General features: G+C 35.6%; 1 protein-coding gene across 5 annotated transcripts in view; it reads right to left on the bottom strand.

The window, feature by feature from the left end:
* Positions 1 to 14,202, bottom strand: part of LOC118155287 (uncharacterized) — a 213,211-nt gene that overhangs the window by 103,416 nt on the left and 95,593 nt on the right. The window contains exons 4-6 of one of the 5 annotated variants that reach the window (XM_078349973.1): positions 9,095 to 9,227; positions 7,651 to 7,978; positions 2,206 to 6,056 (exon numbers count right to left, since the gene is read on the bottom strand). The exons of the other annotated variants lie outside the window; for them this stretch is intronic. Of the exons in view, the coding sequence (XP_078206099.1) occupies positions 7,952 to 7,978; positions 9,095 to 9,227 (160 nt within the window). The 3' untranslated portion in view covers positions 2,206 to 6,056; positions 7,651 to 7,951. Of the gene's footprint in view, positions 1 to 2,205; positions 6,057 to 7,650; positions 7,979 to 9,094; positions 9,228 to 14,202 lie in introns of those variants that run through there. 5 annotated transcript variants of the gene reach the window in all.

Below are 14,202 nucleotides of genomic sequence, written 5' to 3'. Positions count from 1 at the left end.
CAACTGAAAGAGGTGGGAGGATGTTAAATTTCTGACAATGAATAAACCATCTCACCTGCTAATTTCCTCCAACTGAAATTATATCTAAACTACTGCTTCAGTTTTAAATACTAATAGGTACTGTTTACTGAGAAAAGAGCATTACATACATTCTTTCAATCTTCGATATAACTATATGACGTATATGTTATGATTCATATTTTATAAATTAGAGATTGAAAGTCAGGGACATTAAAACATGTCTAATGTCATACACTTACAAGAAAATAAAACTTAAACCAATGTTTTTCAGAAAATGAGGCTTGTGCTGTTAGTCGTGATCCTAGATTGTCAATTACTTCAAGTGTTTCTTAAGACAGGTAACTTTTTAGGACAGAAACAATCAAATAATTGAAGTATAAAAAGCTTGTATTTTTAGTAGATTTTAAAAGAGTACAACAGTGATAAAAAAAGATTAACATTGGTTAATTACAAAAGTGAGGTATATTGATGTCTCTCATATTTATTTATGTCAATCTCTATTATCTTAATTGCAAATTGTTTTTAAAATTAAGAGTATAATAAAAAACAAATTTAAAAATAGATCAACATTCAGTATATCAGAGCATGTCTAGAATGACAGAGTAAGGATCTCTGAAAATCCATCCCTTCATAAAAGCAATGAGAAATAAAAATAACACTTGCAAAAATATCAAAATCAACTTTTAAAAATGATGCAAATTAAAAATTGCAGCAATTGATGAATGTTTATTCAAGGAAAGCAGCTAAAATTCAGTAAGAAGGGCAGATTTTGTGGCATTTTAACTTGCCCTAATCCTATCTCCTTTTCCTTACATTGCAGTAGTTTTAAAAACCAACAGCCTCACAATGATGGTTAACTGTGAAAACCTCGCACCTAGTAGCCGTTAGAGAAGGAGAACAGGTTTGGAGTTTGCTAAAAAATCTAACCTAAAGAATATATCTGACCTGACTAGCAGTACTTGAAAAGCACCATTTTTAGGGTTGGTCATTATTTGACCTAACTGAGAGGTCAGTCTTTGCAAACTGACTTATCCCAGGGTATTTGTTAAAAAAAGTCACTGGCAATCATTCAACTTCACAGCTCAGGCAGTGCTACCAGTTGGTCTAACAAGAGGATGACCAAAAAACTGAAAAAGAATAAAAAATGGGAAACAAAGTGTCCATAGGGAGCTTTGAAAGTTCTGACATATTACTGGGATCTAGAAAACCACATTTGAAGGGTTGTGTATGTGCCCAAGAAAGACCTAAGAACCTATAATTTCTCACCTCTGGCTCACCTTGAATCTCTGCACAAGAAGAAAGTTAAAGCTAAGGCAGAATTGTAGACTGCCAGTTGGAGCATTCAAGACATTTTGCAACACATGCACACACACACACAGAGAGAGAGAGAGAGAGAGAGAGGGAGCCCCTCAACAAAGGCTGGGAGACTTACGATACAGGACATTTTCGGAAATCTCTATTCAATCATGCTGACCATGCGGCTTACCAGGCAGAGATATCAGTAAAAACAAAACACACAGGCTACAGAATTAGTGCAGGAATGTCACTAAACAAACTAACAGTAACAAATAGCAATAACAACAAACCCTGGAGGTGGGGGGTACAATTTCCAGAGTAAATGTTCAGTTTCACACAAAAAAATTTAAGGCACCCAAAGAAGCAGGAAAGTATGACCAATACACAGGGGTCGATGGCGGGGGATAATTAATAGAAACTATTACTAGAGAAGCCCCAGATTGTAGACATATCAGAAACAGACTTTAAATTAGCTATTATGTTGAAAGAATTTTTTAAAAATCATATCTAAAAAAGTTAAAGTATGATAAAACTGCTCCTACTTCACAACAGATACAAAAATTAACTCAATATAAATCACAGAACTCTATTTCTTAAAAATATAAGAAATAAAGTTATAAAACTCTTAGAAGAAAACATACAAGTAAATTGTTGTGATCTTGGCTTAGGCGATACTTTATCTGATATAATACCAAAAGTATAAGCAACCAAATAAAAATAGGTAAGTGAACTCCAAAAGTATTAAAATTTTTTATACTACAAAGGATGACATCAAGAAAGTAGGAAAAAAGCCGTAGAATGAGAGAAAATATTTGCAAATTATATATGTCTATATGTGTATACCTATACGTTATATACAACTATATATAGTAGCTGTTATATGTCTATATATAGATATAGATGTTGTATATATCTATATAAATATAGATGTTTTATTTATACACACACACACACTCAAAAGATACTCAAAATTAGTCATCAAGTAAGCACAAATTAAAACCACAATGATGTACCACTTCCCACTCACTAGAGTGACTATAATATAAAAGAATAAAAACATAATAGTAAGTGTTGGCAACCATGTGGAGAAATTAGAAGCCTCACACATAGCTGGTAGGAGTGCAAAATGGTGAAGCTACTTAAGAAACAGTTTGATAGTTTCTCAAAGTTAAACATAGTTAAGCTAATTTCTTTCCTATGCATATGTCCAAGACAACTGGAAACATGTGTCTGCACGAAAACATGGATGTGAATGTTATCCTTATTTTATACAGACCATTTTACTTAAATATGACTTACATAGAGATATCATATTCTATAACAGCATCGAATGACTCAATGTCATAAAGATGTCAATTCTCTACAAAGTTAGCCATTGATTCAATGCAATTTCCATCAAGTGCCAGGAATAATTTTTAAATTTTTAAAGGAATTTGAAAAGCTCTTGAATTAGAGTTTAAAATTTACGTGAAACTATTAAAACCTAAGTATAACAAAAAAAAATTAAAAGAAGGATGAGAAAGAGGACAGATAGGACAGAGAGTGGAAGAAGAAGAGAGAAGCAGAGAGTGTTGCCCTAACGTATACTAGAACAGATACTGAAACTAGAATAATATATACAAAGTGGCAGAGGAACTCTGATGGGCAAATTGACAGTGTAATAGAATAGATTGCTGAGAAGTAGATCCATGTAAAATGAAAACTTGATATTTGACAGAAGTGTCTTTGCAATCATCTGGAAAGAACTAACTGTTCAATAATTGGTACTGAAAAAAATGAGTTGTTCATATCAAAAAATAAATAGGATTAAACCATTTGCAAAAATTAATTATCAATGTTCGAAACCCTTCTAAATAGGGGGAAAATAAAGCAGAATATTTTGATGATTTTGATGTAGGGAATGATTATTGAAACAAGACTTTAAAAAGTAAATTATAAAAGATGAATAAATTAATCAAATAACAAAATGCAAATCACAAACTTGGAAAGAGATTTGCAACACTTATGAGAAACAAAATACTAAATACAGAGACCACCTGTGAACAGTGGCTCGCTCCTATATTTTAGCACTTTGGGAGGCCGTGGTGGGAGGATTGAGTAGTTCAAGACTAGCCTAGGCAACATAGCAAGACTCCACAACTACAAAAATAAAATAAAATAATTAGCCACATGTGGTAGCATATTCCTGTAGTCCCAGCTACTTGGGAGATTGAGACATCACGATGGCTTGAGCCCAAGAGGTCAAGGCTGTAGTGAGCTGTGATCATGCCACTGTACTCCAGCCTGGGCAACAGAGCAAAACCCTGTATCAAAAATATCAATCAAATGGAAGAAAGAGTATTAGAGATTGAAGACCAACTTAATGAAATAAAGCATTAAAGACAAGAGTATAGAAAAAAGAATTAAAAGGAATACACAAAGCTTCCAAGAAATATTGGACTAGGTGAAAAGACCAAACCTATGTTTGATTGGTTTACCTGAAAGTGACAGGGAGAATAGAACCAAGTTGGAAAACACTCTTCAGGATATTATCCAGGAGAATTTACCCAACCTATCAAGGCAAGCCAACATTCAAATTCAGGAAATACAGAGACCACCACAAAGTTATTCCTCAAGAAGAGCAACCCCAAGACACGTAATTATCAGATTCACCAGGGTTACAATGAAGGGAATGATAAGGGCAGCCAGAGAAAAAAGTCAGGTTACCCACAGAGGGAAGCCCATTAGACTAACAAGGGATCTCTCTGCAGAAACCTTACAAGCCAAAAGAGAGTGGGGGCCAATATTCAATGCTCTTAAAGAAAAGAATTTTCAACCCAGGATTTCATATCCAGGCAAACTAAAGTTTCATAAATGAAGGAGAAATAAAATCCTTTACAGACAAGCAAATGCTGATATTGTAATCACCAGGCCTGCCTTACAAGAGGTCCTGAAGGAACCACTAAATATGGAAAGGAAAAACCGGTACCAGCCACTGAAAAAACATACCATATTGTAAAGACCATCAACACTATGAAGAAACTGCACCAACTAAGAGTCAAAATAACCAGCTAGCATCAAAATAACAGGATCAAATTCACACATAACCATATTAACCTTAAATGTAAATAGGCTAAATGACCCAATTAAAAGACACAGACTGGCAAATTGGATAAATAGTCAAGACCCATTCATCTGCTGTATTCAGGAGACCCATCTCACATGCGAAGACACACATAGGCTCAAAATAAAGGAATGGAGGAAGATTTACCAAGCAAATGGAAAGCAAAAAAAAAAGCAATGGTTCTAATCCTAGTCTCTGATAAAACAGACTTTAAAGCAACAGAAATCAAAAAGTCAAAGAAGGGTATCACATAATGCTAAAACTATCAATGCAACAAGAAGAGCTATTGTAAATAAATATGTACCCAACATAGGAGCACCCAGATTCATAAAGCAAGTTCTTAGAGACCTACAAAGAGACATAAACTCCCATGCAATAATAGTGGGAGACTTTTACACACCACTGTCAATATTAGATAGATCAACAAGACAGAAAATTAACAAGGTTATTCAGGACTTGAACTCAGCTCTGGACCAAGCAGACCTGATAGACATCTGCAGAACTCTCCACCCCAAATCTACAGAATATACCTTCTTTTCAGCAACACGTCGCACTTATTCTTTTGTTTTTTTGTTAACTTTGGGAGTCAAAATTATATGTGGATTTTCAACTGCATGGGGAATTATATGTGGGGGCATTTTTAAGGGTCAACTGTATATCTGATTGGTTCTGTTTTTCTGTAGAAACCTGACAATACGATACTTTTTAAAGCTCAAAGGCAAAAAAAACTTAACTAATTTGTTGTTTAGGAATAGAAATTCATATATGATAGAATTTTTTTTCAGCAGGAAATGATGAAGACTAAATTCAGGATAGTTAGTTAACTCTTAGGAAAAGAGGAGGAATAAGATACAGGAAGTCACAGAGGTACTGCAAAGTTTTGGTGTATTAGTCTATTTTCACACTGCTGATAAAGACATACTTGAAACTGGGCAATTTACAAAAGAATGAGGTTTATGGATTTACAGTTCTATATGAATGAGGTGGGCTCACAATCATGGTGGAAAGTGAAAGGCATGTCTCACATGGTAACAGACAAGAGAAGAGGGCTTATTCAGGGAAACTCCCCTTTTTGAAACCATCAGACATTGTGAGACTTATTCACTATCAAAAGAACAACAAGGGAAAGATCTGACCCCATGATTCAATTACCTCCCACCAGGTCCCTCCCACAACACATGAGAATTCGAGATGAGATTTGGGTGGAGACACAGCCAAACCATATCAGTTGGTAATGTTCTAGTTCATAAGATGAAACAACAGGCATAGCTATTCATTTTTATGCTTTGAAATTTTCATTAACATCAAATATTTAATCATTTCAAATATAAAAAACAAAATGATAAATTTTCAAATTTGCAGTCATTATGGAAGAATTTAGGAAATCTTTCAAAATTTAAGAGATCAACTGGTTGAAAATTAAGTAAAAATATAAAGGATTTGAATAAGTTTAATTTATAGTTCCACATAATCCAAATTTATAGTTCCACATAAATCCAACATTTTGTACCCTATAGATGGTGAATTTCTATTATTTTTAAATAAAAACATGAGATATTTACATACACTAGAATGTCAATCAGGGTCCCACCAGGAGATAGAAACTACCTTAGCACATTAGGCCCCACAGGAAATCCTGAAAAATTTAAAAATAAAAACCAACAGATCACATTTTCTAGTCACAATTCAGTAATACTATAAGTTAAAAATGAAATGCTCCAATTTACTTCTTATCTTGGGGAGAAAATGAAAGCACAAAGAAATATTATCACATTTTAGTAGCTTACAACAACACAAATTTATGATCTTACAGTTCTGTAGATCTGAAGTCTGAAATGGCTCTTAATACACTCTCAAGATGATGGCAGTCTGCCTTCCTTTCTGAAAGCTCCAGGGAAGCATGTTTCCTTTTATTCAGGTTTCAGTTTCTTGTAGTTACAGGCCTGAGGTCTTAATGTTCTTGCTCACTATAAGCCAGGGGTCATTCCCAGCTTCTAGAAGCCAGCACATTCATTGGCTCATGGCCTCTTTCTTCCATCTTTAAAACCAGCAACTGTGGGTCAAGTTCTTCTCATGTTGCATTTCTCTCACCCCTTGTTCTGACTCTCTCTTTTGCTTCTAAGAGTTTGTATGATTATTTTGGGCCCAAGTGGATAGGATAATGAGGACAATCTCCCATCTGAAGGTCCATATTTTAATCATAGTCACAAGGTCTCATTTTCCATGTTCCCAGAACTAGGGCATGGACATCTTTGGATACCATTATTCTCCCTACCACAGTTAGATTGGCACAAAAGCAATTAAAAGTTTGACCACACGTACTAATGATGAGTTTGAAGGAAACAGCATTATTGTTGGTATATATATGTATATATATGTAAGTCTTTGAAATCCAATTGAATGGTATCTACCTAATTTAAAGTATGCATAAGTTTTGACCTTATGATTTCAATTCTAGGGTGCTCTCCTGAAGAAACTCTTTTACATACGTGTTGATATACAAAATATTTGTGTAGCACTCTTTGTACAAGCTAAAATTCTAAAGACTCTAAATCTCTATGTATATGATAATGGTTCAATAAATTATGATGCATCTATAAAACTTAATGCAATGCAACTTTAAGAAAATGAGGCAGAATTTACTGAATGTATTGACTTGGGAGGAAAATAGAACCATATTATAAATTGAATAACAAGCTGCTCAATACATCAAATGAAAATCTGTCACTTTAAAGATTAAAAATTCCCTCCTAAATTATTTACATTAAAGATAAAGTCAAAAAAGAAATGAGAACTATTAAGAAATTACTGACAAATCAATGTGATGACCAAAGAAGCACTTAGCAAAAAAAAAAAAGAAAATCAATTTAAATGCATGTGTTAGCTGAAAAGAAAGAGTTGAAAATAAATGAACTAAACATTTAATACAAGAAGCCAAATCACAAAAACAAAATCAACTCATAATTAGTAGTTAATATTTATAAAAATAATAGAAAACTAATTAGTTCAAAATAAAAAGTGCAGGCATACTTCTGAGATACTGTAGGTTTGGTCTCTGATCACCACAACAAAGTTAATAGCATGATAAAGTGAGTTACAAAAATTTGGGGGTTTCTCAATGCATACAAAAACAACTCTAGTCTATTTACTGTGCAACAGCATTATGTCTAAAATATATCCACACCTTAATTTAAAAATACCATATTACTAAGAAAAATGCAAATAGTCACCTGAGCCTTCAGCAAGTCATAATCTTTTTGCCGGTAGAGAGTCTTGCCTTGATATTGGTGGCTGCTGATTGATCAAGCGGTGGTTGTTGAAGTTAGGGGTGACTGTGGCAATTTCTTATCATAAGACAACAATGAAGATTTACTTTCACAAAAGATTTCTCTGTAGCGTGCGATGCTGTTTGGTAGAATTTCAGTCATATAACTTTTTTCAAGTTTGTGGTAAATTCTCTCAAACACTGCCGCTGAATTATCAAATAAGTTATGTAACATTCCAAGCTCTTTGTTGTCATTTCAACAATGTTCATAGCTTCTTCACCGGCAGCAGATTCTGTCATGAGAAACCACTTTCTTTGGTTATCCATAAGAATAAACTTCTCATTCATGCAAGCATTATAATGAAACTGTAGCAATTCAGTCACATCTTCAGGATTCAACTTTGAATTCTAGTTCTCTTTTTATTTCCAGAACATCTGCATTTTGTTCCTCTGCTGAAGGAACATGAGAGCTGGAATCAGCTTCTTCCAAACTCCTGTTAATGTGGACATTTTGACCTCTTCCCATGAATCACAAGTATTCTTTTTATTTCTTTCTTTTTTTTTTTTTTTGAAAACTGATCATAATTCTTTATTAGCAAAGAAAATAAAATAAACATCTTTTACAGCCGAAAAACAGTTTTCCTCATTAAAATACACACACACACACACACACACACATATATATGTGTGTGTGTATATATATATATAGAATGGATAAGTAATAATAAAAACCTGGCATATAAGGCCAGTAAGAAAATTCAAACAATTAACAATAACTCATTTTTCCATGGCCCACTAATTGCAAAACAATTAAACAACTACATGAAATTAAAACTGCCTACATATTATAAATCCATTTCAACTCATCTAGGGGTCTAACATACTTTTAAGTGGATAGACAAAAATTTTATTAACTGATGAGAAAAAAAACACTGCCTATAAAACTCATGTACAATGGCTTATAGAGTATCTTCTCACCTCCATGACTCTTTTTAAAACAAGTGAAAATCAAAAATATAGAATCCCTCTTTAACAATGAACCACTGATAAAAGTACATGTTTATGACTAGTATAAAAATATCTGCATGTTTAGCATTATGCAATAATTACTTTGCATCACGCTTTCCATTTAACCTATATTTATAGGATTCCATTCCAGTGGGAGTGTTTCACAGAACTTTTAACATAATTGTTACAACTGAAAACTTTCTTGTATTTTCGAAACTACTGAATTTTTATCTCTGTGTGCTTTTACTTATAAGGTCCATCTGCAGTATATGTTATTATGCATCTTTAAATAAATATCACAGAAATAAAGGCATTCCCATATTCTATACATTTATAGGGTTAGTCTCAGAAATGAGTTATTTCATGTCTTCCAAAGGAACAGGAACAACTAAAGGGCTTACCATATATTTACATTCATAAGGCTTTTCTCCACCAAGTCCTTCCATGATTTCAAGAAAAATGAAAAAAACTAAAGGCTTTATCACATTTCTGAAAATAACAGGGTATTTCTCCATTGTGAATTCTTTTATGCATCTGAAAGCAAATGGGAAAATGAAATGCTTTACCACTTTTGTCCATTTGTGAGGTTTTCTCCCCAGTATAGGTTCTTTTAAGTTTTTGAAGGGAACTGGGGAAATTGCATACATTTTTATATTTCTTATATTTGTTGGGTTTTCTCCAGCGCGAGTTTTTTCGTGAGTTCTAGTGAAACTAGAACATCTGAAAGCTTTAACAAATTTCCTACATTCATAGGGTTTTTAAAAACCACATATAAGATATTTCATGCTTTCAAAGGGAACTGGAACAACCAAAGCCTTTACCACATTTCTTACATTCATCAGGTTCTTCAGTATGAGTCTTTTCATGGCCTTAACACTGGAAGAACTAAATGACTTACTACATTCCGTACACAAATGTTCTTAATAGAATCTAGAATGAGGAATCCTTTCCAGAAGGTTTTCAATTTACTTTGCCCAGGTCCATCAGAGGAACACTACCTATAGCAGCTATAGCCTATGAAATGTCTTTCTTAAATCATAAGACTTAAAAGTTGAAATTTCTCCTTAATTCATGGGCTGCAGAATGGATGTTGTATTATCAGGCAGGAAAACATCAATCTCCTTATACACCTCATTAAAGTTCTTGGGTGACCAAGCACATTGCAATGAGCAGTAATATTTTAAAAGGAATCCGTTTTTCTGAGCACTAGGTCTCAATAGTGGACTTTAAATAAACAAGCCATGCTTTAAACTGATGTGCTGTCATCCAGGCTTTGTTGTTCCATTTATAGAGCACAGTAGAGTAGATTTAGCATAATTCTTAAGGCCTTTAGGATTTTCAGAATAGTCAATTCGCATTGGCTTCACCTTGATGTCACCAGCTGCATTATTCCCTAAGAAGAGAGTCGGCCTATCCTTTGAGGTTTTGAAGCCAGGCACTGACTTCTCCCTAGCTAACAAAGTGCTAGATAGTATCTTCTTCCAACAGAAGTCTGTTTTGTCTACTTTGACCCTCTGTTGTTTATTGTATGCAGCCACCTTCATCAATGATCTTAGCTAAATCTTCTGCATAACTTCTGGCAGCTTCTACAAAAGCACTTGCTGCTTCTCCTTGCACTTTTATGTTATGAACATGACTTCTTTCCTTTAACCTCGTAAGCCAACCTCTGCTAACTTCAAACTTTTCTTCTGCAGCTTCCTTACCTCTCTCCGTCTTCACAGAATTGAATAGACTTAGGCCCCTGCTCTGTATTAGGCTTTGGCTTAAGGGAATGCTGTGGCTGATTTCATCTTCTATCCAGACCACTAAAACTTTCTCCATATTAGCAATAAGGTAGTTTCACTTTCTTATCACTCATCTGTTCATTAGACTAGTACTTTTAATTTTCATCTAAGAACTTTTCCTTTGCATTCACAACTTGACTAACTGTTTGGCATAAGTGGCTTAGCTTTCAGCCTATCTCAGTCTTTAGCATGCCTTCCTCACCAAGCTTAATTATTTCCAGCTTTCAATTTCAAGTGAGAGACGTACAACTCTTCCTTTTTCTTGAACACTGAGAGGCCATTGAAGGGTTATTAATTGGTCTAATTTCAATATTATTGTGTCTCAGGGAATAGAGAGGCACAAGGAAAGTCAGAGAAACAGCCAGTTGGTGGAGTAGTCAGAACACACACATTTATTAAGTTCACCATATTATATGGGAATGGTTTGTGGTACCTCCAAACAATTTCAATAATAACATCAAAGATCACTGATCACAGATCACCACAGCAGACATAATAATAATGAAAAAGTTTGAAATATTGAGAGAATTATCAAAATGTGATACAGAGACACAAGTGAGTACATGCTGTTGGAGAAATGATAGAGACAGACTTGCTAGATGCACAGGTGCCTCAATCCTTCACCATATTTGCAACATCTATGAAATTAATAAAATAAAGTATGTGTATAAAAACAATTTCTTAAACTAGTTCTTTAGAAGCAGAAACTTTGGAAAGTCTTTTTAAACAAACACTATTAATAAAAAATTCAGAACAACAAGAGGAATATTTGGACATATTTTTCAAAGTTAAAAGCAATAGCATAAAAATTTATTCTAATGGATTGGCTTAAGGGGATATTAGATGGAATGGATAATTGTAGAAAATTTCCCAGAAAGGCTTAAACTACAAGCTTTGAGTTTAAAAATAGATAGGAAGCCTCAATTTGGCAATAGTGAAAAAATGTATTGAAAGCATAACAATATCTACCCTCTCTGAAAAACGTACACACCCATTTCACTAGTCAGTTTTGCTAAATTTAGAAAGAACAGATAACTCCTTGTCATTTAAATTTGTTCAGAGCACAGAAATAAAGATGCAAAGCTTCCCAAAAATTGTGTCAAAATTATTTACAAAAAAAAAACACCATAAAGTCCACTTGCTCATTGAGATTTCTTAATAATTATACATAAATCTGGCAAATCAGACCAGCATTAGAGCATGTTAGGGTTTATCACAAGAAAAAAAATTAGGTAGTAAGATGTCTATTCATATAATTCAATTCATTAACAGATTGGCTTTAAAATATGACAATCAGGGAGACTGCTGGCAAGATGGCCAAATTGAAACAGCTCCAGTGTGCAGCTCCCAGTGAGAGCTACACAGAAGGTGGGTGATCTCCACATTTCCAACTGGAGTACCTAGTTCATCTCATTGGGGCTAGTTAGGCAGTGGGTGAAGCCCAAGAGGCCAAGCCAAAGCAGGGTGGGGCACTGCCTCACCTGGGAAGTGCAAGGGGCCAGGGAACACCCTTTTCTGGCCAAGGGAAGCCATTAGGGACTTTTCCCAGCACTTTTGCACTCTGGTCCAGATACCGTGCTTTTCCCACGGTCTTCAGAGATTTCCTCTGGTGCCTACAACACCAGTGGCCTGGGTTTCCAGCACAAAATTGGGAGGCCATTTGAGAAGACACTGAGCTAGCTGCAGCAGGGTTTTTTTGTCTTTTTTTTTTTTTTTTTTTTTTTTTTTTTGGCATACTGCAGTGGCACTTGTAACACCAGTGAGACAAAACTGTTCAGTCCCCTGAAAAAGGGGGCTGAAGCCAGGGAGCCAAAAGATCTGTCTCAGTGGGTCCCACACCCATGAAGACCAGCAGGCTAAGATCCAGTGGCTTGAAATTCTACCAGAAAGCACAGCAGCCTGAATTCAACCTGGGACATTTGATCTCAGTGAGTGAGGGGCGTCCAACATGGCTGAGGCTCAAGTAGGAGATTTTAACCTCGCCTGTGTAAACAGCATCACTGGGAAGCTTACACAGCAACTGGGAAGAGCCCACACAGTTCAACGAGGCCTCTGGAGGCAGACTGTGTCACTAGACTCCTTCCTTGCTGGGAAGGTCATCTCTGAAAAAAAAAGCAGCAGCCCATCAGTGACTTATAAATAAAGCCCCCACCTTCCTGGGACAGAGCACCTTGGAAAAGGGGCAGTTGTGGATACAGCTTCAAAAGGCTTAAACATCCATGCCTGGTAGCTCTGAAGAGAGCAGCAGAGATTCTAGAACAGCATTCAATCTCTGATAAGGAACAAACTGCCTCCTCCAGTGGCTCCCTGACCTCAGTGTATCCTGACTGGAAGACACCTCCAAGCAGAGGCTGACAGACACCTCATACAGAAGATCTCTAGCTGGCATCTGGTGGGTGCCCTTCAAGGAGGAAGCTACCAGAGGAAGGAATAGGCAGCAATCTTTGCTGTTCTGCAGGTGATTTCCAGGCAAGTAGGGTCTGGAGTGGACCACCAGAAACTCCAACAGACTTGCAGTAGAGAGGCCTGACTGTTAGAAGGAAAACTAACAAATACAAAGAAATAGTTTCAATATCAACAGAAAGGACATCCACTCAGAGACCCCATCCAAAGGTCACCAGCTTCAAAGACCAAAGGTAGATAAATCCACCAAGATGAGAAGAAAACAGCATAACATGGATGAAAATTCCAAAACCCAGAATGCCCCTTCACCTCCAAAGGATCACAACTTCTCACCAGCAAGAAAATGAAACTGGACGAAAAATGAGTTTGAATATTCAGAAGGTGAATAATAAACAAAACTCTCCAGGCTACATGAGCATGTTCTAACCCAATGCAAGGAAGTTAAGAACATTGAAAAAAGGTTAGACAAATTGCTAACTAGAATAAAACCAGTGTAGAGAAGAACATAAATGATCTGTTGAAACTGAAAAACATAGCACAAAAACTTCGTGAAGCATATACAAGTTTCAATAGCCAAATCAATCAAGCAGAATAAAAGAAATCAGAGATTGAAGATCAACTCAATGAAATAAAGCAAGAAGACAAGATTAGAGAATAAAGAGTGTGAAGTGAATGAAGACTCCAAGAAATATGGGATTATATGAAAAGACCCTATGTACATTTGATCTGTGTATCTGAAAGTGATTGGGGGAGAATGAAACCAAGTTGGAAAACACTCTTCAGGATAGGATCCAGGAGGACTTACTCAACCTAGCAAGGCAGGACAACATTTAAATTCAGGAAATACAGAGAACACCACAAAGATACTGCTTGAGAAGAACAACCCCAAGACACATAATTGGCAGATTCATCAGGGTTAAAATGATGGAAAATGTGATAAGGGCAGTTAGAGAGAAAGGTCAGGTTACCCAAAGAGGGAAGCCCATCAGACACAGTGGATCTCTCAGCAGAAACCCTACAAGCCAGAAGAGAGTGGGGGCAATATTCAACATTCTTAAAGAAAATAATTTTCAACCTAGAATTTCATATCCAGGCAAACTAAGCTTCATAAATGAAGGAGAAATAAAATCCTTTATGGACAAGTGACTGCTGAGAGATTTTGTCACCATGAGGCCTGCCTTACAAGAGCTCCTGAAGGAACCATTAAACACAGAAGGGAACAACCAGCACCAGCCACTGCAAAAACATACCAAATTACTAAGATCATTGACACTAGGAAGAAACTGCATCAACTAACAAGCAAAACAGCCAGCTAGCATCAT

Source organism: Callithrix jacchus, chromosome 1, assembly GCF_049354715.1.
Source record: "Callithrix jacchus isolate 240 chromosome 1, calJac240_pri, whole genome shotgun sequence".
Lineage (NCBI taxonomy): Eukaryota > Metazoa > Chordata > Mammalia > Primates > Cebidae > Callithrix > Callithrix jacchus.
Note: the sequence above shows the minus strand (reverse complement) of the source record. Positions and strands in the feature narration are given on the sequence as shown.